Source organism: Anguilla rostrata, chromosome 11, assembly GCF_018555375.3.
Source record: "Anguilla rostrata isolate EN2019 chromosome 11, ASM1855537v3, whole genome shotgun sequence".
NCBI classification, from domain to species: Eukaryota; Metazoa; Chordata; class Actinopteri; order Anguilliformes; family Anguillidae; genus Anguilla; species Anguilla rostrata.
Window position 1 is genome coordinate 1,162,203 of NC_057943.1, and position 25,911 is coordinate 1,188,113.

Sequence of the window (25,911 nt, forward strand, 5' to 3'; positions counted from 1 at the left end):
TGTGCGTGCGTGTTCATGTGTTTGTGTTGTGTGTGCGTGTGTTGTGTGCGTGTGTGAGAGTGCCTGCGTGTGTGCATGCGCGTTCATGTGCTTGTGTTGTGCGTGCGTGCGTGCGTGTGTGTGCGTGTTAATGTGTTTGTGTTGTGTGTGAGTGGTGTGTGCGTGTGTGTTCATGTGTGTGTGTGGTGCGTGCGTGTGTGTTCATGTGTGTGTGTGGTGCGTGCGTGCGTGTATGTGTGCGTGTTCATGTGTGTGTGTGGTGTGTGAGTGGTGTGTTCATGTGTGTGTGTGGTACGTGCATGTGTGTTCATGTGTGTGTGTGGTGCGTGCGTGTGTGTTCATGTGTGTGTGTGGTGCGTGCTTTGTGTGTGTGTTCATGTGTGTGTGTGTGTGTGGTGCGTGCGTGTGTGTATGTGTGCGTGTTCATGTGTGTGTGTGGTGTGTGCATGTGTGTTCATGTGTGTGTGTGGTGCGTGCGTGTGTGTGTGTGTGGTGCGTGCGTGTGTGTATGTGTGCGTGTTCATGTGTGTGTGTGGTGTGTGCATGTGTGTTCATGTGTGTGTGTGGTGCGTGCATGTGTGTGTGTGGTGCGTGCATGTGTGTGTGTGGTGCGTGCATGTGTGTGTGTGGTGCGTGCGTGTGTGTGTGCGTGTTCATGTGTGTGTGGTGCGTGCGTGTGTGCATGTGTGTTCATGTGTGTGTGTGTGCGTGCGTGTGTGTGTGCGTGTGTGTGTGCGTGTGTGTGTGTGTATGTGTGCGTGCGTGTGTGTGTGTGGTGCGTGCGTGTGTGTTCGTGTGTGTGTTCATGTGTGTGTGTGGTGTGAGCGTGTGTGTGCGTGTGTGTGTGGGTGCGTGCGTGTGTGTGGTGTGTTCATGTGTGTGTGTGGTGCGTGCGTGTGTGTGTGTGGTGCGTGCGTGTGTGTGTGCGTGTTCATGTGTGTGCATGTGTGTGCATGTGTGTGTGTGGTGCGTGCGTGTGTGTGTGTGGTGCGTGCGTGTGTGTGTGCGTGTTCATGTGTGTGCATGTGTGTTCATGTGTGTGTGGGTGTGTGTGTGTGTGTGCATGTGTGTGTGTGGTGCGTGCGTGTGTGTGCTTGTGTTGTGCGTGCGTGTGTGTGTGCGTGTGCATGTGTGTGTGTGGTGCGTGCGTGTGTGTGCATGTGTGTGTGTGCGTGTGCATGTGTGTGTGTGGTGCGTGCGTGCGTGTTCATGTGTGTGTGTGGTGCGTGCGTGTGTGTGTGTATGTGTGTGTGTGGTGCGTGCGTGTGTGTGTGCATGTGTGTGTGTGGTGTGTGCGTGTGTGTATGTGTGTGTGTGTGGTGCGTGCGTGTGTGCATACAGACAGATCTCTCTCTCTGCAGAAGTGAAGGCGAGTCGTTGGCTTGTCATTGGCACAGCAGAGCTCAGCCCAGCCTGACCGCTCTGCGCCGGAGCCTGTGGTGGGGCCTGCGCTCCTGTTGGTTTGAGTCCGTCGTCCTCGCTCAGAAACTCCGCAGAGAGAAGCGAAGCGTGGCCGGGCCAATCCCGCCTCTGGGTTGTGGTCGTAGGAGAGCGAGGCCCGGGATTGGCTAAACCACGCTGTCCACAGCCTTCAGCTTCCCATGGTCCTCGGAGTCTGACTGCGACTCCAGCAGCAGGTGAGTGCGCTGGTACTCCTGCAGAACTTTCACCACGCTTGCCTGCCCAAACTGCATGGCATCATCCAGTGCACTGTTCCCCCACCTGACAGAAGGGGGCAGCAGAGAGTCAAGGAAAATGTGAAATCTGTATTCATTGCATGACTGTAGAGACAAACCCAGAAGGCCTTCGGCCTGATAGAACAGGTTTGACTCTGCTACAAGCCTGAGCTGAAAAAGGCCAGATTCAAACTGAATGTGACTGTGAGAGAGAAACTGAAGGAGGAAGTCACGACTCTTACCTGTCCTTGATGAAAGGGTTAACTCTGCAGTGCTCAGTCAGAAACACCACAGCGTCCACATGTCCTGCACACACAGACACGCACACAGACACGCAGGCAGAACAGAAATAAGTGGGTAAGCTTCATTCATTTAGCACTTTAAGCTCACAGTAAATCTCTCAAAAATAATAAAAATGCCAAATCCTCCCGTATGACTGATACAGTTGCCATGCTGTCACTTCACAGTCAGGTGTCAGAGCTGTAGACACATTTCCCAGCATGCTCTAAACAGCTAACATGAGCATAAAGGCACAACAATCACCTGTATTTATCAATCGCTGGAGTTTAGCAAACGCTCTTATCCAGGATGATTTACAATGAGAAATAATGCAAAGTGCAAACAGGTAATCCACTCGCTCAAGAACAGTGCAGAGGACGTCACTCATTGGATAAGAGAAGAGGTGTGTCTCAAACAGAGCTTTTAATTGGATAAGGGAGCAGGTGTGTCCCAATCAGAGCCCTGTAGACACTGACCTTCAGCGGCGGCCACATGCAGAGGCGTGCGGGAGTCATAGTCCTGCTGCTCCATGTTCATCGCAGAGAGAGCAAACCTGGGGAGGGCGGGGGGGAGGAGGGAGAGGAGGGAGAGGCGGGGGGGGGGGAGGGGGGAGGGAGGAGGGGGGGGGGGAGAGAGGGAGGAGAGGGCGGGGGGGGGAGGGGAGGGAGGGGAGGAGGTGAGGGGGGGGAGGTTTAGAGCATGTAACAAGGAAAGGAAATTTGGGTTGTTGGAGTTAAATGTCGTCTTATGGATCTTGAGCCCTAGTTGGTTCTTGTGCGGTTGGTTTTGGCGGACTGCTTAGTTGGTGGGTGGGTGGAGGGGGTGTTGGCTGCTCTGGGCTGGTTTGGCTGCTCAGTGGGATCTGGTGTTGGCTGCTCTGGATTGGTTTGCGCGGTGTTGCTCTGGGTTGGTTTGGCCCTCTGGGTTCGCTCGGGTTTTGGCTGCTTGGGCCTGTTGGCTGCTCTGTTGCCTTGGAGTTTGGTGCTCTGGCTGGTTTGGCTGCTCTTGCGGTCTGTTTGGCTTTGCTGCTCTGGGGCTCTGGTTGTGGCTGCTCTGGGTCTGGTTTGGGGTCTGCTCTGGTGCCTGGTTTGGCTGCTCTGGGTCTGGTTTGGCTGCTCTGGGCCTGGTTTGGCGCTCTGGGCCTGGTTTGGCGCTCTGGGTCTGGTTTGGCGTGCCTTCTGGGCCTGGTTTGGCTGCTCTGGGCCTGGTTTGGCTGCTTCTGGTTGCTCTCGGTTTGTGCTGCTTTGGCGTCGGGTTTGCGCTCTGGCTGTTGGCTGCTCTGGGTCTGGTTTGGCTGCTCTGGGTGTCTGCTCGGGGTTTGGCTGCTCTGGGTCTGGTTGGCTGCTCTGGCTGGTTTGGCTTTGCTTTGCGTCTGGGCCTGGTTTGGCGCTTGGGTCTGGTTTGGCGCTCTGGGCCTGGTTGCTGCTCTGGGCCTGGTTTGGCTGCTCTGGGCCTGGTTTGGCTGCTTGGGTCTGGTTTGGCTGCTGGTCTGGTTTGGCTGCTCTGGGTCTGGTTTGGCTGCTCTGGGCCTGGTTTGGCTGCTCTGGGTCTGGTTTGGCTGCTCTGGGTCTGGTTTGGCTGCTCTGGGTCTGGTTTGGCTGCTCTGGGCCTGGTTTGGCTGCTCTGTGCCTGGTTTGGCTGCTCTGGGTCTGGTTTGGCTGCTCTGGGCCTGGTTTGGCTGCTCTGGGTCTGGTTTGGCTGCTCTGGGCCTGGTTTGGCTGCTCTGGGTCTGGTTTGGCTGCTCTGGGTCTGGTTTGGCTGCTCTGGGCCTGGTTTGGCTGCTCTGGCCTGGTTTGGCTGCTCTGGGCCTGGTTTTGCTGCTTGGGTCTGGTTTGGCTGCTCCGGGCCTGGTTTGGCTGCTCCGGGTCTGGTTTGGCTGCTCCGGGTCTGGTTTGGCTGCTCTGGGCCTGGTTTGGCTGCTCTGGGCCTGGTTTGGCTGCTCTGGGCCTGGTTTGGCTGCTCTGGGCCTGGTTTGGCTGCTCTGGGTCTGGTCTCAGGCCTGGTTCGGCCTGTTTGTCAATCTGAGCTCAGTTAAGGAAGGCCATCGTACCTCCTGAGGGCTGAGACGTCCCCGCTGTAGGCCGCAAACATCACGTTGATCACAGATATGTTCTGAAAGAGGGAGTGAATGCGTTAAACAAAGAACCCTGCATTTAAATCAACAGATATTTCACAGTTCTTGTAGCTTTTCAGAGCTTTCCTTGTGTGTGTCTGGGAGGCAAACACATATAAGTGAAGCTAAGATACATGAAGCTTGCATAGATGTGCATGAGACACAAGCGTGTGTGAATCTTGCATGTGTGTGCATCAGTCTTACCCTGTCGTCCCCGGCCGGCCTGCGCGGGTCCAGTTTTTTGGCGAAGTGTCTCAGGTTGTCATAGTTGTGGAAGTTGAACAGGGACACCAACTCCTGAGATTCAGACAAATTACACCAGAGAACCCAGGTCAGCTTCCGATTTAACACACAAACTGGCACTTAGACTCACAGCACCCCAGCACCCCACAGTATATTCCCCTCTGTTCTGCAGCAGAGGTTTACACCAGGAGCACAGCTTTACTGCCAGAATGAGCTGCGCGAACATCGCTAATAATCCCCATATTCTTCCCCTCACTCTACAACCTGGAACACCTGACCAAACACTCACATCCCCATTAAGAAAATGAAACATTCTGAATCTTTTGTCTAAACTTTTGATTGAAATTTGGAGTATTAGGGTTAGGGTTAGCTATTGAGTAGAGGAAGCAAAACTAGATATTCTTGTAGTTGTTGTTATCCAGAGAGATTTACACAGATTACAATCTTTGTACATGATCCATTTATACAGCTGCACATTTACCAAAGAACTGCAGGTTAAGTATCTTTCTCAAGGGCACACTGGCAGCACCCCACCCAGTAATCAAACCTTCAACCTCAGTTACAAGTCCAGTTCCCTAACCATTCTGCCACTGCTCCACCCATTCTTATGTTCTTAATGGTCTTTAAAACTGGAACCAGGACCGATGGCAAACTGCAGCTTTTCTGGGAGGAGGTGATTGCTTCAGTCTCATGCCTACCTGGCAGAAGTGAATCCCCCGGATGCTATTCCCAACCTTGTCCAGAGGGGGCGACCAACACATTAACCCCATGATGTTGGGAACCACCAGTAACACTGCACCTGAAACTCCAGACTTTGCAGGTAAGCCCACCTGAGAGAGTGAGAGAGGGGGGTAAGGGGGAGAGAGAGAGAGACATGAAAGCTTTTAAGTGTGTGCGTTTCCATGGTGCAAGTATATTTGGTTGACTGATGTGCATGTGTGAGTGTATGTGTGTTTGTATGCGCGAGAAAGCATGTGTGTTTGTGTATGTGTGAGAGTGTGTATATGTGTGCATGTGTTTGTGCGCACATGTGTGTGTGCGTGTGAGAGCATGTGCGTGTGTGTATAGTGTGTCGGTGTGTGTACTGTGTGTGTGTGTGTGTGTGTGTGTAACTCACGTGGAAGGCGAACTGGCCGGAGAAGTCGTACATGTGTATAGTGTGTGTGTGTGTGTGTGTGTATAGTGCGTGTATAGTGTGTGTGTGTGTGTGTGTGTATAGTGTGTATATAGTGTGTGTGTGTGTATAGTGCGTGTATAGTGTGTGTGTAGTGTGTGTGTATAGTGCGTGTATAGTGTGTGTGTATAGTGCGTGTGTAGTGTGTGTGTATAGTGTGTGTATAGTGCGTGTGTGTATAGTGTGTGCGTGTGCGCGTGTGCCTGTGCGTGTGTATTGTGTGTGTGTATAGTGCGTGTAGTGTGTGTGTGTAGTGTGCGTGTATAGTGCGTGTATAGTGTGTGTGTAGTGTGCGTGTATAGTGCGTGTATAGTGTGTGTAGTGCGTGTGTGTATAGTGTGTGCGTGTGCCTGTGCGTGTGTGTGTGTATAACGTGTATTGTGTGTGTGTATAGTGCGTGTATAGTGTGTGTGTAGTGTGTGCGTAGTGTGCGTGTATAGTGTGTGTGTAGTGTGCGTGTACAGTGTGTGTGTAGTGTGCGTGTATAGTGCGTGTATAGTGTGTGTAGGATCAGAGCGTATGTGTATAGTGTGTGTGTGTGTGTGTGTGTGTATAGTGTGTGTGTGTATAGTGCATGTATAGTGTGTGTATAGTGTGTGTGTAGTGTGTGTGTGTATAGTGCGTGTGTAGTGTGTGTGTATAGTGTGTGTATAGTGCATGTGTGTATAGTGTGTGCGTGTGCCTGTGCGTGTGTGTGTGTATAACGTGTATTGTGTGTGTGTATAGTGCGTGTATAATGTGTGTGTAGTGTGCGTGTACAGTGTGTGTGTAGTGTGTGTGTAGTGTGCGTGTATAGTGCGTGTATAGTGTGTGTGTAGTGTGCGTGTATAGTGCGTGTATAGTGTGTGTGTATAGTGCGTGTATAGTGTGTGTGTAGTGTGTGTGTATAGTGCGTGTATAGTGCGTGTATAGTGTGTGTAACTCACGTGGAAGGCGAACTGGCCGGAGAAGTCGTACATGTGTATAGTGTGTGTGTGTGTGTGTGTGTGTATAGTGTGTGTGTGTGTGTGTGTGTGTATAGTGCATGTATAGTGTGTGTATAGTGTGTGTGTAGTGTGTGTGTGTATAGTGCGTGTGTAGTGTGTGTGTATAGTGTGTGTATAGTGCGTGTGTGTATAGTGTGTGTGTATGTGCGTGTGTGTGATAGTGTTGTGGTGTGTATAGTGCGTGTATAGTGTGTGTGTAGTGTGCGTGTATAGTGCGTGTATAGTGTGTGTGTGTGTGTGTATAGTGCGTGTATAGTGTGTGTGTAGTGTGCGTGTATAGTGCGTGTATAGTGTGTGTGTATAGTGCGTGTATAGTGCGTGTATAGTGTGTGTATAGTGTGTGTAACTCACGTGGAAGGCGAACTGGCCGGAGAAGTCGTACATGCCGCAGGAGTGCATGAGGCTGAGCGTGTTACGCACGGCCTCTCCGCTCAGCACGCGCTCGCCTGTGATTGGACAGATACCCCCATTGGCCAGGGTGGCGGCCATGACACTGCCCGACTCACAGGTGGTTTCTATGGAGCAGAGCTGCAGGTAGAGGAACAGCACAGGTGAGCTCACGTGTGCCCAGAAACACAGTCAAACATAGTCCTGTCCAGGTGTGCAGGAGCACAGAGATCTGCAGGGTACCTGGAAATAGAAGTCCAGCGCAGCAATCATATCTGCTCCTCGGGGAAAGCACTGCAGGAGAGAGAGAGAGATATGAGAGAGAGAGAGAGAGAGAGAGATATGAGAGAGAGAGAGAGAGAGAGAGAGAGAGAGAGAGAGAGAGAGAGAGAGAGAGAGAGAGAGAGAGAGAGAGAGAGAGAGAGAGAGAGAGAGAGAGAGAGAGAGAGAGAGAGAGATGCACGGGCTAAAATAATACTAGTCATAATAATAATAATACCACAGTGCTCTGGATGACAACATCCAAAAATGAAAGAAGAAGAAAAAGAAGCAAAAGAAGAAGTCTCAACTCACACGTTTCTCTTTGAGGTAGTATCCAATGGCAAAATTCCTGTCCCCAGTTTCTTTCTCTGACTGGAACCTGTCAAACCACACAGATGTGACCTTATGTTCATATGAGTGTCCTAATATACCACACTGCTCCCTACTATACCACACTGCTGCTGTACCAGCTAGTACCACACTGCTCCCTATGACCACATGCTCTGAAACTCTGTCTATGTACCACACTGCTCCTCTGAACCTGTCCCACTGCCTGCTCTACTGTACCACACTGCTCCCTACTGAACCACACTGCTGCTCTACTGTACCACACTGCTGCTCTGCTATACCACACTGCTGCTCTGCTGTACCACACTGCTGCTCTACTGTACCTCACTGCTGCTCTGCTGTACCACACTGCTGCTCTACTGTACCTCACATCTGCTCTGCTATACCACACTGCTGCTCTGCTATACCACACTGCTCCCTACTGAACCACACTGCTGCTGTACCACACTGCTCTCCTGTACCACATGGCTGCTCTGCTGTGCCACACCATGGCTGCACCACATTGCTGCTCTGCTGTACCACACTGTTCTGCTGTACCACACTGCTGCTCTGCTGTACCACACTGCTGCTGTACTGTACCACACTGCTGCTCTGCTATACCACACTGCTGCTCTGCTGTATCACACTGCTGTTCTAATATACCACACTGCTCCCTACTGAACCACACTGCTGCTGTACCACACTGCTCTGCTGTACCACACTGCTGCTGTACTGTACCACACTGCAGCTCTGCTATACCACACTGCTGCTGTACTGTACCACACTGCTGCCTGCTGTACCACACTGCTGCACCACACTGCTGCTGTACCACACTTCTCTGCTGTACCACACTGCTGCTGTACCACACTTCTCTGCTGTACCACACTGCTGCTGTACCACACTTCTCTGCTATACCACAGTGCAGCTGTCCATGCTCTGGGAGACTCACGTTGCATTGCTGAAGCCCACATACTCTCCGCCGGCCATGCCTTTGAGGAAGTCCATCATCTGTGAACAGAGAGGTGACAGTGAATCTGATGCCCAGAGAACCGCTCATGTGAGAGGTATCCTTTCTTTATTAATCCTCAGAACGATATGGCTGTAGCCATCAGTCGATCCTGTGTGTAGAAATTCCGGTTGGGTCTAGCAAACCTAAAATGGGTCCCAATGTATCCAGTCACAGGTCCATTAAACTAATGATACAGGTTCTGTGTGTGTGGAGTCACTACACTCAAACATGTAAAATGTAATTCTACCATAATTCAGGGACATACCATTTCCAAATGAATGCCAGCGTAATAGCAAAAAAACAAAGAAGAAACACCATATCAGGCAAAGATTGAGAAGGGGGTTTAGCACAAGAGACTTACGATCGTTAGGACTTTAAAGAAATACTCACAAGGTCAAACTTCTCTGCTTTATTGGATCCAGGCTGGAAGTAAAAGAACAGAAAAAGGTTAAGGGTTCCAAGCCTTTCTCAAAGCCCCCTAGAGTAGCACCCCTCTGATTGGGGACCCCAACATCAGTACAGCAGGCCCTGCAGCGACTATTTAACTCATGAGTAAACAGATGTACATCTAAGATGTGATGTCATATACTATCAATCAATATCAGGGGTAAACACAGTGAAAAATAACAATAAGATTTACAAGAATGACTAAAGACAAGGTTGGTTTTATCTTAAAATCAAATATATTAATTTACAAATAATTACAATATTTTATCATAAGAAACCAAATGTTCTAAAATACACTCTTCCAATTTCCCATTTCGTCAATCCCTGATTTAAGCGATCGAGTGTGAACAGCAATAAGGTGCAATAAACCCTTCTGCCACAAGATGGCAATGCAGTCTCATTTAAGTGCTGCAGATGCCGTGGTGAGGTCTTTCATTGGCTGGGGCGGTTTAGTTATTAATGAATTTGTCCCGGGATGGTAATATGAAGCCGCATTCAGGGTGTCCTAGGCCTCAAGTCATGATTGGGTTTCAGTGTCCTCTAAGATCACAAATGGGTCATAACGACCCTGCCAAACACACATGCTTCCCCAACTGCTGGGGCTTATATTCTCCTGAAAGGTCAGAGGTCATGTTGAATGTGGCTGGAGTGAGCATCTCACTGGGGTTATAATGTCCGGGTTGTGCCTTGGGTTTTTAAAAACCTGAGGTTCCCTAGGGGAGTCTTCAGGGTCTAAAACCTCAACCCCAATTTCCGTCCCAGTCCGTTCAACCAAGACCGTCTACGGTCAATCAGTCCCCCTGTGAATGCACGTCCCCAACTGCCAAACAGTCTTCGGTTTATCTGATGTCAAAAACTCACTGAATCAATGTAGACAGATTCTGAAATGTTTTCAGTTTAATAAAGAGCTGTGTAGGAGTCTGTGGTAGAGTCCGCTCTAAATCCTCAAAGAAAATGAACAAATAAGAGCTTTCATTTCATAAGCCATCGTGGATCTTTTGTTACAGTAAAAAAAAAAAAAAAGGTTTCACGTATTCTGGCCATTTTGTAATATTAACAATCAGATTAAGTATCATGTTATGTTAGATACATGTAAACATGGGACTCCGGTAATGTTAGGCCTTCCCACCCTATCAGACACAGTATCTACGTCCTTCCCACTGTCAGCCCACCCTATCAGACACAGTATCTACGTCCTTCCCACTGTCAGCCCACACTATCAGACACAGTATCTACGTCCTTCCCACTGTCAGCCCACACTATCAGACACAGTATCTACGTCCTTCCCACTGTCAGCCCACACTATCAGACACAGTATCTACGTCCTTCCCACTGTCAGCCCACCCTATCAGACACAGTATCTACGTCCTTCCCGCTGTCAGCCCACACTATCAGACACAGTATCTACGTCCTTCCCGCTGTCAGCCCACACTATCAGACACAGTATCTACGTCCTTCCCGCTGTCAGCCCACACTATCAGACACAGTATCTACGTCCTTCCCGCTGTCAGCCCACACTATCAGACACAGTATCTACGCCCTTCCCGCTGTTACGTAGATACTGTAGATACAATGGGGGTACCTGCCCATTCCCCCGAGAGTCAAATCTAAGGACAGTCTACGACAGGGTCACAGACTGCTCTTGGGGAACATGACCTGCACTGACTCCCGTTAATGTGGAAAAAGAAATTCTGGGCCGTTACAAGATTAATGATTACAGGCGTAGCTGTGTAAAGGTTATCAGCCTCCGGCTGTTGAAATACAAATTGTTGTTTGTTAGGTTAATATTAGACTTATTGCGCCTTCTTGGCGATGCTGCATATTTGTATTGCTGACGTTCTCCAGTACTGTGTGTCGCTCTGGGTAAGAAACACCAGCCAAATAACTGTAATGCAATGCATTACCACAGATTGCAACAGATTAAACCTGACCTCATATTGCCTGCTTGAGACATGTCATCTTTATTTCCTCTCGCCTTCCCTCTCACCCTCTACCGCTCTCGCTCTCTGTCTCTCTCTCCTTCTCTCTCACCCTCTACCGCTCTCGCTCTCTGTCTCTCTCTCTTTCTCTCTCTCCCTCTCTCTCTGCTGACCTCTGTGCATGTTTTACTGATGAAATTCCACACACACCTCCCGCAAGAGTCCAATCGGCTGGCTGACGACACGCCCGCACACACACACCCACTCCGTCTCACATGCCCCCCCCCCCTCCCCCTGTGACACGCACAGGAAGCAGCCAATAAACAGCCAGTCAGGAACCAGGTCACAACATTAAACACAAACGAACCCGTGTGGGGTGAGGCGGCTGGCAGGTTGCCGTGTGGATATTGAGGTTTGGCTGAGGGTGCGAGTGGACTGACCTGATGTGGTCACCTGACCTAGACTGAGGACTGAACTGTGAAAAGGCAGAGGGGAAAGACTAAATCTGCACTAACTGCTTCACTGTCACTCCATTCTGTTTATCAGTGATTAACTGCTCTCGTGTGTAAAGGCATCCAACGCAAGGCTTAATGCAAGGATAATACACACAGCGGTAGGAACAACATTATGCCACCTTTCGCAAAGCAACCGGAGAGGAGCTCTCCACCAATCACAGAGCAGCTGCCTTGAAAGATCATTTTTTGGCACAAATAGTGTGTTTTGCGTTCAAAGGCAAGAAATCCAGATGAATTAATGATTGATTTTATGTGTGCTCTGCAAATAAACACTGAGGATAGTGTCCTACATACCTAATTGTGAACCTGAGTCATTCTCAATGACAATAGTGCCCTAAAAACCTCATTCTGAACCTGAGAGTCATTCTCAATGACAATAGTGCTCTAAATACCTAATTCTGTGCATTTCTCAGTCATTCTCAGTTTTAATTTTCTTGTAATCTGGAGTCAGTCTCTGCCTCAGTGGCGGCTGATGCGGATGTTTTTGCTGACAGTTTACAGAAGACCCCCAAAAAATCCCCCGAAAACGCGACTCGCATCCATGTCTGGCCTCCAGGTCAACCAGCAGCCAGTGACGCAGGTTGCATGTTTATTTAACCTACAAATCTGGCATCACTTGCCAGCACACACACAACACGCAAACACACACACACACACGCACGCAGGCACACACGCACACACGCAAACACACACACAAACACACACACACACACACACATAATGATGCATGCTCAGAGCAGTGTTTTCAGGTGTTTTGTGCTTTACCTTGATGAGAGAGCTGACGACTATGGCACCTGCATTGACCATGGGATTGTGTGGCTTTTCTGCAGAGAAACAGGGAGAATCAGGAGTGAAACTACAGCCCAATACCTACACACAGACAGCTTCTGTTAGAGTGAGAGGGTGAATGTGTGAAGTGAGAGGGTGAATGTGTGGAGTGAGAGGGTGAATGTGTGGAGAGAGAGGGTGAATGTGTGGAGTGAGAGGGTGAATGTGGAGAGGGTGAATGTGTGAAGTGAGAGGGTGAATGTGGAGAGGGTGAATGTGTGAAGTGAGAGGGTGAATGTGTGGAGAGGGTGAATGTGGTGAGGGTGAATGTGTGGAGTGAAAGGGTGAATGTGGAGAGGGTGAATGTGTGGAGTGAGAGGGTGAATGTGTGAAGTGAGCAGGTGAAAGTGTGGAGAGGGTGAATGTGTGGAGTGAGAGGGTGAATGTGGAGAGGGTGAATGTGTGGAGTGAGAGGGTGAATGTGTGAAGTGAGCAGGTGAAAGTGTGGAGAGGGTGAATGTGGAGAGGGTGAATGTGTGGAGTGAGAGGGTGAATGTGGTGAGGGTGAATGTGTGGAGTGAGAGGCTGAATGTGTGAAGTGAGCAGGTGAATGTGTGGAGAGGGTGAATGTGTGGAGTGAGAGGATGGATGTGTGGAATGAGAGGATGAATGTGTGGAGTGAGAGGGTGAATGTGTGGAGTGAGAGGATGAATGTGTGGAGAGGGTGAATGTGTGGAGTGAGAGGATGAATGTGTGGAGAGGGTGAATGTGTGGAGTGAGCAGGTGAATGTGTGGAGTGAGAGGGTGAATGTGCAGAGTGCGAGAGTGAATGGGTGTGGGCGGGACAATGGGCGTGGCCTCACACACCTTCCTCGTTGAGTGACAGCTTGTTGAACTTGAAGCCGCTGGGCTCCTTGCCGATGTAGCGGTGCACATGCTCAGTGCCGGCCTCATGCACAGCCACAGCGTACCCTAGAGGCTTCACACAGGACTGCAGGCAGAATGGCACCTTGGTATCGCCCACAGAGTGCCTGAGCATGGAGAGAGAGAGAGGTTTTTGCTGAATTTGCAACTGTTTTTGCACCTTTTTTATACCACCCTTAATTTTTTTCCCATATCAATATTATTGTTAAACTCCTCATTAAGACCCATTATGGGGGGAATTTGTCACTATATTCATTCATTTAGAAAATCATATTCAGGTATATTTTCTTTTCTTCCACCACTGCTAATACACATGGTGCCCAAAACATTAAAAATATATATTTTAAATATAAGTTAAAGATTCCTCCTAGTTAAGCCATTTCCAAAGAAAGTCTTTTTAGAATTCATACATGTCATACATGTCATAATCACCTATTAATTGCTTCGTGACGGTTAGCTACCACGCACAAAGAGTAGGAATCGGTTTTAAGTTTTGTTCACTCTCGTAATCATATGACGTAAACTGGCCAAACGAATCCTGCTGCTTTTACAAACTGCAAAGGCTCGCTCAGCTGCGTTGAGATGTGATTTTCACAGAGATACCGATGCGCTGCCGTGTCCGTTTGTTTTTAGAATTTGGAATCGCGTTCAAACTAATTAGAAGGAACGGCGGTGAATTATGGGCGATCCGACTGAAATAGCCGCGATGCTTGCGAGTATTATTAATACGGAACTTGCCTGCAAAGTGATAAAGCTTTCTACTCTGCCTGTACGCGATATATAAGCGCATTCGCCTATTAGGCTATCAGAATCGAGTAGGCATTCATCCCGTGATAGTCATTGTATGCTTGTACGTGTTATAATAGATTTACTCTCTTACCGCTGTCCATCCACTGTACACAGTGATACGCCCCATAGAGAGGGACTAAACTTCGCCAGCTGAGGAATATAGTCCGCTACCTGTAGGAGGGAGAGACATTCTTAACAATCAAACAATTCTATTTTCTGTTCATTGGTATGCTGTAGAGACGGGGTCAGCCATATTTTCTTGTGTAGCCTGGAAACATTGGCTAAACGTTCATGTCAAGAATCCCTGTGTGAATAACTGAATTATTAAGAGAGAGAGAGAGAGAGAGATAGAGAGAGAGAGGTAGAGAGAGAGAGAGATAGAGAGGTGGTGGTTGAATGGGCTACATTTTTAGTGCTATAATATTAATGCTGTAACCCCCTAAGTGGCTTTAGTTAAAAACAGGACCCCTCTGTTGGGAGAACGGACAAGATGAATGAGACCCTGGCAGAGAGCATGTCGGGGCGGGGCAAACTCACCTGCCCCCCCCCCTGTCTCTCAGCCTGGTCGTACAGCTGATTGATGTTGGAAGTGAAGGCCTCAAAGTCTGGGATGATGAACTGCTTCTTGAAGGCTTGGGTCAGGAGGACGAGGTTACCGCCCACACACCTGCAATACAGGTACATCTGGTAACACACCTGATAAAACTCCTAATACACCCACAACACAGGTAACACTCCTAACGCAGGTAACATGCACTGTGAAGCACTGTGTCACTACCCAGTACCCATCATCGAAACAATGTGAATCACCTGTGACAGGTAACACACAGAACACTATGCCCTATAGCTGCACTGACTGTGCCTACAGCAGTACTATGTGCTCTACAGCAGTACTGACCCTGTGCCTATAGCAGTACTGACTCTGTGCCCTACAGCTGCACTGACTCTGTGCCCTACAGCGGTACTGACTCTGTTCCTATAACAGTACTGACTATGTGCTCTACAGCAGTACTGACTCTGTGCCCTACAGCGGTACTGACTCTGTGCCCTACAGCGGTACTGACTCTGTGCCCTACAGCAGTACTGACTCTGTTCCTATAGCAGTACTGACTCTGTGCCCTACAGCGGTACTGTCGCTGTGCCCTACAGCAGTACTGACTCTGTTCCTATAACAGTACTGACTCTGTGCCCTATAGCTGCACTGACTCTGTGCCTACAGCAGTACTGACTCTGTGCCCTACAGCGGTACTGACTCTGTGCCCTACAGCGGTACTGACTCTGTGCCCTACAGCGGTACTGACTCTGTGCCCTACAGCGGTACTGACTCTGTGCCCTACAGCGGTACTGACTCTGTGCCCTACAGCAGTACTGACTCTGTGCCCTACAGCGGTACTGTCGCTGTGCCCTACAGCAGTACTGACTCTGTTCCTATAACAGTACTGACTATGTGCTCTACAGCAGTACTGACCCTGTGCCTATAGCAGTACTGACGCTGTGCTCTACAGCAGTACTGACGCTGTGCCTATAGCAGTACTGACTCTGTGCCCTACAGCAGTACTGACTCTGTGCCCTATAGCAGTACTGACGCTGTGCTGTACAGCAGTACTGACTCCGTGCCCTACAGCAGTACTGACGCTGTGCCCTACAGCAGCACGGAACTCTGTGCCTACAGCAGCACTGACTCTGTGCCCTACAGCAGTACTGACTCTGAGCCTAAAGCAGTACTGACTCTGTGCCCTACAGCAGCACTGACTCAGTGCCCTATAGCAGTACTGACGCTGTGCCCTACAGCAGCACTGACTCAGTGCCCTATAGCAGTACTGACGCTGTGCCCTACAGCAGCACTGACTCAGTGCCCTACAGCAGCACTGACTCTGAGCCTAAAGCAGTACTGACTCAGTGCCACTGACTGTAATTCAGCCTGAAAGATAGTGACGTAAATAGAAGAAGCAGGAACTGAATGTGCCTTCTCACAGTGACAGTGTACACTTGACGGTGTTTATACACAAACACACACACACCCCCCACACACATACACACACACATCCCCCTTCCCTACACACACACCCACACATACAACCCCCCCCCCCCACACACACACACACCCATACCCTTCCATCACGCACGCACACACACACACACACACACACACACCCTTCCATCACGCACACACACACACACACCCATACCCTTTCATCACGCACACGCACGCTCACACGTGCACACACACACACACACACACACACACACACACACGCACACGCACACGCACATACACACACCCATACCCTTCCATCACGAGCACACACACACACACACACACACACGCACACACACAGTAGCCAGACGAGGGCAGAGAATGAGAGACAGACTGACAGGGAGGAATGGACGAAAGGAAAGCAGAACTGACTTTCTGAAGAGGTCCCGGTCCATCATCGCCCCCCCAGCGGAATCCTGGACAGACCGCCGCAGATGATGCATGCAGTCCGTCAGCCGGGGGTCAGAGGTCAGCAGCCCTGTACTCTTCAGCGCCTGAGCAGGAGCATGATGGGTAGGTTAGACTATCCAGTCTCCATGGTGATCATCAGCCAATCATACACAGCTGCCCTCACAGGAATTATCCCGTTGTCAATTCACGTTACGACACATCTTGTATTTACATACATGTTTGTTGTGATGTTTTAGTCTGACGCTACAGTATTTAGGTGGGGGAACGTCTTCTGATTTTGGTAGGCTTGATAGAGGGCTTGATACAGTGTTAGATACTATCTAGTATGTTGGTAATCAGAGCACTAATTTAGTTAGGAAAATGGCGAGCATCGTTGGGCTGAATGGCCTGTTTCGTCACTATATTATGTTATGTTAAGCCGCGTTTCCACCGAAATTACCCGGAACTTTCAGTCCCAGGAACTACTTTACCAGGAACTAAAAGGTTCCTTCAGCCAATGGTTGTCTGCGTTTCCACCGGGGTCTAAAGTACCGCGAAGATTAGGCAAATTAGCCCACTGACGTTGTCGTCGGTCCATCTGTCATATGATTTCTTCTGTAACCCCATAGTACCACCGAAGTAGCCTATATTATTTTCTAATAACCGGGACAGCCCGGAGGGGTTTATTCCACTTATATACAACGGGTTACCAACAATGACTATATATGGTTACTTTTGTATTTATTGATTTTCATATATCCTCTCAAACACATTCATTAACAGCAGAAAACATGCACACGTTGTAAACAATTAGCTGTTTTATTACTTTCTCGTCGTCAATTCCATATAGGCTAATCGCAAAATGAGAATAGAACGAAAACTCGGACTTGCGTGAAAATGTAAATTAGTAGTGGTACAGCCACCGTTTGCTTTCCTTCGAAGTTACTGCTAGCCGAGAAGCGAAGTGTGCCCTCCAGATGCGAACCATGCACCATAAATGAGTCCATAGTCTTCCTGGTCTTTTCGTGGAATTGAAAAATGGCAGTAAAATTGAGTAAAATTACGGCAGTCTGAAAAAGCTAAAGGGAAGATTACTAGAATTAACCTGTTATTTTACCTGGATAAAAAGTGCGGAAGGTGATTTCCAGTTTGCTTGTACTGTATCACCAATGTTATTTATGCAGAACTACCGCATACCTCACATAACTGTATCAAACGTTTTGAGTCAATTACAACGGGCTAACAAAGAAAATCCGGAAGAAATATTCAGCAACCGAATTAATCCGTTTGAATGTTTTGGTAGCCTACGTAATATGCTGTCCCAGCACGAATGCTTAGCATTTTATAAAACGAATACTAAAGCAAGAAAAGAACAGAAGAGCACACGTTATAATTCCAAGACGTTGATAGGCTATAACCAAAAGTAGGCTACTGCGCCGCATAACATACAAGTTTGATTTGAAGTTATTATGAAAATAAATTGGTTTGCCGCTGCATATTTTCAAACATGGCGGGTAATGGCGGAAAATAAATACAACACAAACGCTACGAGTACTCGACCAATCAGAAATGTTCAGCGCTGCAAGCTCCACCCAAAAGGTTCCTGTACTTTCGGAAAGTACTACCCCCCGAGCAGGAACGTTTTGGGGGGTAAAACAAAGCCCCCAGAACTAAATTTAGACCCTAGTTCCTGCGGTGGAAACGCACTGAGTTCCTCAAAAGGTTCCTAGTTCCGGGGTATAGTTCCTGCGGTGGAAACGCGGCTTTAGTCTTTATGGTGGTTGTCAATTTTAAAAGTAGCTGCAGAACAAAGTTTGTACTATTTAAGATTGAATGCAGTCATACAGAAATGTCAGAACTCCACAGATTAAACGCAGCGATAAGCTGTAAAATCCCCAGCGGCCTGTCTCCAAGCCCAAGCATCGACCCACGCATGTGGATCCATTTATAAACGTCACATTTCCCTGACACCGTGCGGCTCCTCGTGTGACCCTTTTTCCACACGCCGGCACCCGTGCTCCTGGCTAACTAACACGCTAGTGTCACAAAGATACATAACTTAACAACATTTCAAATGTCCAAAAATAGACCAGCGTGGACCGTAAACACTCACCCCCGGTCCCTGTATGTCTCAGGAGGTTTACCGTATTTGCCCATAGCACAAGTCCGCTTAGAGGGCTGTCTATCAAAGGGGAAGTTGTGAGTACTAATGTGTGTGTGAGTGTATGTGTGTGTGTGTGTGTGTGTGAGTGTGTGTGTGTGCGTGTGCACGTGCATGAGTGTGTGTGTGTGTGTGTTCACATGACGGCTCTGCTCCCCCATCTCTCTGTGGCAGCACAGTGACAGCTGCAGGACAGGGTGTGAGGGCATTTGGGGGAGGGGGGGGCATCAGTGTTGAGTGTCACAAGGGGACAGTTCTGCCTATGGAAAATCTCACACGCACACATAATCACACATACACACACACACACACTCACTCACACATACACACACACACGCAATTGTATACATACACACACACACACACAAACTCATAAACATACACACACACACTCGCACACGCACACACACTCACACACACATCCTGTATAGGGCCCTGTGCTCATTGTGTCAGTGTGAGTCTGTCGCTGCCTCCACACTTCAGACATCGGCCTGCTTTGAAGACCCTCTCAAACGCCCCCCCCCCCACCCCCCACCCCCCCCCCCACCCCCCCCACCCCCCCACCCCCCCCCCCACCCCCCCCCACCCCCCAGAAGCCGCAGTGTTCACAGCTCAGTCTGCGGCCTCACAAACCAGAGCCCCCCTTTCCCTGTACCCCACACCCCCACGCCCCGACAGACCAAACCCACAGCCCCCCTTTCCCTGTACCCCACACCCCCACGCCCCGACAGACCAAACCCACAGCCCCCTTTCCCTGTACCCCACACCCCCACGCCCCGACAGACCAAACCCACAGCCCCCTTTCCCTGTACCCACACCCCCACACCCCCACAGACCAAACCCAGAGCCCCCTTTCCCTGTACCCCACACCCCCACGCCCCGACAGACCAAACCCACAGCCCCCTTTCCCTGTACCCCACACCCCCACGCCCCGACAGACCAAACCCACAGCCCCCTTTCCCTGTACCCCACACACCCCACGCCCGACAGACCAAACCCACAGCCCCCTTTCCCTGTACCCCACACCCCCACGCCCCGACAGACCAAACCCACAGCCCCTTTTCCCTGTACCCCACACCCCCGACAGACCAAACCCACAGCCCCCCTTTCCCTGTACCCCACACCCCACGCCCTGACAGACCAAACCCACAGCCCCCTTTCCCTGTACCCCACACCCCCACGCCCCGACAGACCAAACCCACAGCCCCCTGTTCCCTGTACCCCACAGAGCAAACCAAAGCCCCCCTTTCCTGTACCCCACACCCCGACAGACCAAACCCACAGCCCCCTTTCCCTGTACCCCACACCCCACGCCCCGACAGACCAAACCCACAGCCCCCTGTACCCCCACACCCCCACAGAGCAAACCCACAGCCCCCTGTTCCCTGTACCCCACACCCCCACAGACCAAACCCACAGCCCCGTTTCCTGTACCCCCACAGAGCAAACCCACAGCCCCCTGTTCCCTGTACCCCCACACCCCGACAGACCAAACCCACAGCCCCCTGTTCCCTGTACCCCCACAGAGCAAACCCACAGCCCCCTGTTCCCTGTACCCCCACACCCCGACAGACCAAACCCACAGCCCCCTGTTCCCTGTACCCCCACACCCCCACGCCCTGACAGAGAGATGCTCACGTCGAAACAACAGGTGAGCAAGTCTCATGCACAGAGGGAGAGTCCCTTAATCAAATATAAATCCCGGACTAAAAATTAAAAGTACCCAGTCGAACAGATGGTTTGTAAAAATTCAAGCTACATTTCAGTTTTAAAGTCTAGTGGTTAAACTCGCTGAAATAAAAGTACATTTTAAAAAAATAGCCTTGGGCATTACAACATGCAATTAACTATTCATGGTTTAATGCTTTCCACACAAACAAGAAAGGCTTTTATTCCCGCTAAAGCAAACTCTGAAGATCTGAAGAAGGAAGAACGTTTAGGAAAACAAACTTTAAGCAGAGCTCCTTTATTCTGTCTGTGACTGATTTCAACCATTACATTACATTACATTACATTACAGGCATTTGGCAGACGCTCTTATCCAGAGCGACGTACAACAAAGTGTATAACCATAACCAGGAACAAGTATGACAAAACCCCTAGAGAGAAGTACCGGTCCAAGTGCAGGGAACAACCGCATAGTTCAACTTGGACCCTGAAGGTTAAACTGATTAACACTAACACAGCGAGAACGGCAACAACGCAATCTATGGAAAAAATACAAGCAGTAGTTAAGACAACCAATCACAGCACTTTACTAGTGAGACCAAGTCCTTCTCATTGGTTCAAACTAGTCAGTGATTGACAACTCATTTTAGCTTCATCTTTTATTAACTTCACAAAATCTCACTCAGTGGCCAATCACTGGTCAGGCCCATGATGCTTGGTTCAGAGCACTTTAAGCAGGGTGTTATGGGTCCTGTAGTGTGAGCAGGGTGTTATGGGTACTGTAGTGTGAGCAGGGTGTTATGGTTCCTGTAGCGCGAACAGTGTGTTATGGGTCCTGTATTGTGAGCAGTGTGTTATGGGTCCTGTATTGTGAGCAGTGTGTTATGGATCCTGTGGTGTGAGCAGTGTGTTATGGGTCCTGTAGTGTGAGAGGTGTGTTATGGGTTCTTTAGTGTGAGCAGTGTGTTATGGGTTCTTCAGTGTGAGCAGTGTGTTATGGGTTCTGTAGTGTGAGCAGTGTGTTATGGGTTCTGTAGTGTGAGCAGGGTGTTAGGGGTCCTGTAGTGTGAGCAGGGTGTTATGGGTCCTGTAGTGTGAGTAGGGTGTTATGGGTCCTATAGCGTGAACAGTGTGTTATGGGTCCTGTAGTGTGAGCAGGGTGTTATGGGTCCTGTAGTGTGAGCAGGGTGTTATGGGTCCTGTAGTGTGAGCAGTGCTTATGGGTCCTGTAGTGTGAGCAGGGTGTTATGGGTCCTGTAGTTCTATAGATTTATCAGGGTCTAGTTACAGTGTTCAGTTCATCTTCAAATGTTCGAGTCCAGTGGTTTCATTCCAACACTACATTACAGTGAAACCTAACAAGACTCTATTACAGGTAGGGTCCTGTATGAAGCTGTTATGGTTCTTTAGTGTGAGCAGTGTGTTGTGGGTTCTTCAGTGTGAGCAGTGTGTTATGGGTTCTGTAGTGTGAGCAGTGTGTTATGGGTTCTGTAGTGTGAGCAGGGTGTTATGGGTCCTGTAGTGTGAGCAGGGTGTTATGGGTCCTGTAGCGTGAACAGTGTGTTATGGGTCCTGTAGTGTGAGCAGGGTGTTATGGGTCCTGTAGTGTGAGCAGGGTGTTATGGGTCCTGTAGTGTGAGCAGTCCATTATGGGTCCTGTAGTGTGATCAGGGTGTTATGGGTCCTGTAATTCTCATTATTTCATCAGACTGCAGAACTCAGTTCACCTCAGCTGTTTCAGCCCCATTCATCATGAATACTAACAAGACCTGTTCCTGGAGATCCTGTAGGTTTTCATTCCAAACATTACATTACAGGCAAACCTAACAAGACTCACCTCATTCAACAGTTGGGGATCTTGTCAAGCTGCTTATTAGAAGAGTCAGGTGTGCCAAATTAGGGTTGAAATGCAAACCTGCACGATGGTAGATCTCCAGGAGCAGGCTTGGTTACCGCTGCTCTCGGGTATTTGCTCTACTGTAATACCAGGCCCTAAGCATGTGGACAATGGAGGGAATGACCACTAGGAGAGAACTGTGGTCATTAGACCTCATTAAAATGGCCGACACTAAATAGCCAGGGTCATTAGACCTCGCTAAAATGGCCACCAACACTGCCTCAACAGCTACTTCAACTATTTATGAACAAATCCAAAATATGCAGAGGCCAAACTCTTTTTTCTACAGCTCTTTTTTCAGACAGCCACGCAGTTCTTTAAAATTAATGTAAACATTCTGGATGACTGTTTTACTCTCCACCCCCTCTCTAATTACACCATCTTTATTTGGACACAGAAAGTGGGAAATAACAGATCGATGCCCTGTTAGAGTAGAGATAATGACCTACGTGGGGGAGGGTGAAACCAAGACTGGCTGCTCCACACAAAGAGTCCCTGAGGGGGCAGAAATGGTCTGAAGGCAGGTTAAATACTGACTGACGCCTCGCCCTCTTCTGCCTGCAAAAATATTTCACTCTGTACAACTCACTCCCACCGACAGAGCCACTTCAGGACTGACATTAAGAGGTCATTACAGGACCTGTCAATGTGCCTACCATTTCTTCCCTTTTAAACTCCCATTGCCAGACCACAGCTTACGGGGGAAATGCCATGTCTGAGCTGAGCAGGCCCAAGAGAAAAGGTCCCCACGTGACACTGTACAAGCAGTTTCTGAGTGGGAGGGGCCTGCTGGGTGGGAGGGGCCTGGTGAAATGCTCAGTGCTGCTCAGTTTGCTCTCTTCTCATTGGCAGAGGCGTGAGAATGTAGGCGTGGCCTGAGGTCAGAGTGTGTGGGTGAGGGTGGGTGTTGGGTTCCCGAGGGTTCTCCAGGGTTCCCCCGGGTTCTCCGCGTGCCAGTTCTCTCTCTCGGTACTTACAGAGATGAAGCGAGAGACGGGGATCCTCTCCTCTCCCTCTGTGATGGTGTAAAACAGCATGTCCTCCAGACTGGACAGTGGCCTGACAGAACACACAGAGAGTCTGTTCAATGAACCGCATACACACGCACATACACACACGCACATACACACACACGTTTGTATTGCTATACTTGTGAGGACTTCCCATTGACTTACATTCATTCTGTAACCTCTAACCCTAACCCCAACCACTACATGCCTAACCTTAACCCTAACCTTAACCTAATTGTAACACTAACCCTAACCCTAAGTCCTAACGCTAAAGCAGCCTCTTGAACTTGTGGGGACCAGCAAAAGGTCCCCACCTTGCATACTTTTCCTCATCTTTCTATCCTTGTGGGGACATTTGGTTCTCAAAAAGATAGTAAAACATGCCCACTCACACACACACGCTCACACACTCTCATGCTTACACCAGGCCCCATCCCTAAGAGGAGTGGGGATCTGCAGTGCAGGAGCCTGCATGGAGCTGGGGGGGGGGGGAGGGGTTGCACCTCTCCATGGCATGTGAGTCATTAAGACTATTGTCATGTTTATTGAAAACAGCATGTTTGGGTTCGGGGGTGATCTTTTCTGTGGGGGGGGGGGGTGTGTGTCTGTAGACCAACATGCAGGAGGCCACGGTAGTGCTGCAGGGCAGTGAGGGTGAGGTCTCTGATTTGGGCAAAGCGTGGGCCGGGGGTCACACACGGCCCGCGGGTCTTTAGGGGTCACGTCTCCGCGCACATTAATACAGAATTTGAGTGTTTTGAAATGATGCATGATGGGTAATGTACTGGGGGTGCTGTCTGTGAAGGTGAGGTGGAGGTATGTTTGAGTGTGGGGGTTGGGTATTATTCATGGGGGTGTTTTTCTTTTTTTGTGAGGGGTGGGGGATTTGGATATGAAAATGGAGGGTGAGGGCAGGTCTCTCTCTCAAGAATGCCACAGACATTCTCACATGCCCTTTTGGAATGACAATTCAATAATTCAGGGAAAAATTGCTCTATGTCTTGCAGATTTATAAGTATAACTTTACAGTCTTATACAGTCGAAGTGACATTTTTTCAGGTAAGCTACTGTAAGGTCACCGAAAAAACCTCCACCTGACTGCAACAGCAGAGAAGAAACTTATTCCAACAGGTTATGGTTCATTAATGAGCCCCACCCTCCAGAAATTTAACAGATGTGCAATTAATGCTCCAGGCATACTGTGTATTTAAAGGCAAGGCCTACTATTTTTTAGGTTTCGTATTTGATCAATTTTTTAAAGAAGCATGTATGATTTTTTTTCCATATCTGCTGGACCAAACAAATAAAATATTCAGTTGTGTACATGTAAATATGTACGTACGCATCTGTAAGAAAATTATCATTAAGATGATGTTTGCCATCTGTGAAATATCTCGATGGCATGCAAGTTGCAGCTTAGTCATTTGTGACATCTGCAGGTCTGGCATAAATCCTACATTATTTATTGGTTTAGCAGACTGTCTTACATGAATTCCCTTACCCTGGCTGCGTTTTAGATACATTTCCAACGTTTTACATGTGTTGCAGGTTAGGCTAAAACTTGCTGGGTGAGTACAACTCGGTCTGCCTGGAATTCGATACCACACCCATATGGTTACAGTGACTGGTCCTTGCCTATAGTACAGCACCGAAACCCGAACAACGGTCCAAAACATGAATTACAGTACATCGGCACAGTTTGGTCTTACTTGCAGTCCATGGCCGTGGGTTCTACGTAGGACTTCGGTTTCTGCGACGCGATGCCCCAACAGAGGCGCTGATTAAGGGTCCACATCCGGTCCAAGACGCAGCTGTTGCCCCCGAGCAAGGGTTTTTCGGCACCATTTTTCGCCAGTAGCCGCAGAACTCTCGAATTTGCCCCACTCAGGGTTCTCAGACAATGCATTGTAGACGCGCAGCGGTCGATGTGACAGGACAACCTTTTCAATGAGACCGGCCCGCTTAGCCAATCTTAGAACCACCGTTCAGTTGCGAGGAGATCCCGTCCGTTACAGGTGTTGCTCCGGTTCAAGCAGCGCAGGCGTTGGTAGAGAGTTACCCGAGCACGCGTGTGGACAGGCGTCACAGCAATGGTTCAAAAATAAAACAAGACTGCGAGATATGCGGCAGCTACGGTGACGAATGACCGCGTAGGCTACGTGCAGTCTACTGTGGGAGGTGGCTGGCTGGTTTCGGCTACTGCCGGGGGGCGGAATGGGCCAATGAATGACTGGGCGTTATCGGGGGGGGGTCGTGGGGGTCGGAGTTATTTTAAGAGCGGGAGGGAGTACGCTAAATGCATAAAACGAGCACGTGGGTTGTGTTGTGATAGCTGGTACTCGCGTCAAGCTACTATTAATAAGCTTATCATCAGTTATTCGTTTGCTCATCTGTTTTCTATATTATACGCATTTAGAACTGTTATAACGGCAGCACTACAGTATTTCCTGTAGTTCCTATATTTCCTAGAGTTCATGCAGTTACGCCAGTGATACGCTAAATAAAGCATCACTTGTGCACGCGAGGGTTTCCACTGGCGGGTCTTATATTTTATATGTCGGTATATTCGCCTACAAAATACAGCCTTAAACAACGTACTACCGTCTCAGGTTTTTATTTTAGGGTTTATTCTAAGCAAGAGCAGTTGCCTTCAGTTTAAGTTTCACCACACCGCCGCCGTGTCGGCAGGACCTTAAGAAAACTGGGCAACACGATGCGTCACTTGCAGTGTGGATTTCAGTTTTACTTCACTTACGTCCAGTGCAGTTTGTGCAATACATAAAGTGAGGGGTGGACAGTAACGAAGTACATTTACTTGAGTATTTATTTTTTTTGGAAACTTATGACTTTTACTCCACTACATTTGAAAGATAAATATTGTACTTTTGACTCCACTTCATTTCTATGAAGGTTGTCGTTACTCGTTACTT

The 25,911-nt window shown here is 49.1% G+C and overlaps 1 protein-coding gene across 1 annotated transcript; it reads right to left on the bottom strand.

The window, feature by feature from the left end:
* Nucleotides 1-1,159: 1,159 nt before the first annotated feature.
* On the bottom strand, nucleotides 1,160-25,186 carry LOC135235151 (glutaminase kidney isoform, mitochondrial-like). The gene is made up of 18 exons (XM_064300383.1): nucleotides 24,691-25,186; nucleotides 22,949-23,030; nucleotides 16,228-16,349; nucleotides 14,355-14,484; nucleotides 13,909-13,988; nucleotides 12,972-13,135; nucleotides 12,102-12,160; nucleotides 8,846-8,878; nucleotides 8,396-8,454; nucleotides 7,432-7,498; nucleotides 7,102-7,152; nucleotides 6,823-6,999; nucleotides 5,010-5,141; nucleotides 4,273-4,365; nucleotides 4,006-4,067; nucleotides 2,432-2,508; nucleotides 1,919-1,982; nucleotides 1,160-1,722 (listed from the first exon to the last, which is right to left on the bottom strand). Exons 1-18 carry the CDS (start codon nucleotides 24,885-24,887, stop codon nucleotides 1,569-1,571), a joined length of 1,803 nt encoding a protein of 600 aa, XP_064156453.1. The 5' UTR covers nucleotides 24,888-25,186; the 3' UTR covers nucleotides 1,160-1,568.
* Nucleotides 25,187-25,911: the final 725 nt, after the last annotated feature.

Bases quoted from the DNA above. Each gene is read 5' to 3' on its own strand.
- LOC135235151 (XM_064300383.1), bottom strand. From the start codon at position 24,887: ATGCATTGTCTGAGAACCCTGAGTGGGGCAAATTCGAGAGTTCTGCGG. The intron at 16,350-22,948 runs GTAAGTACCGAG...GCTCCTGCTCAG, and splicing joins CCGTCTCTCGCTTCATCTCT to GCGCTGAAGAGTACAGGGCT. The intron at 1,723-1,918 runs GTAAGAGTCGTG...CCCTTCTGTCAG, and splicing joins AACCCTTTCATCAAGGACAG to GTGGGGGAACAGTGCACTGG.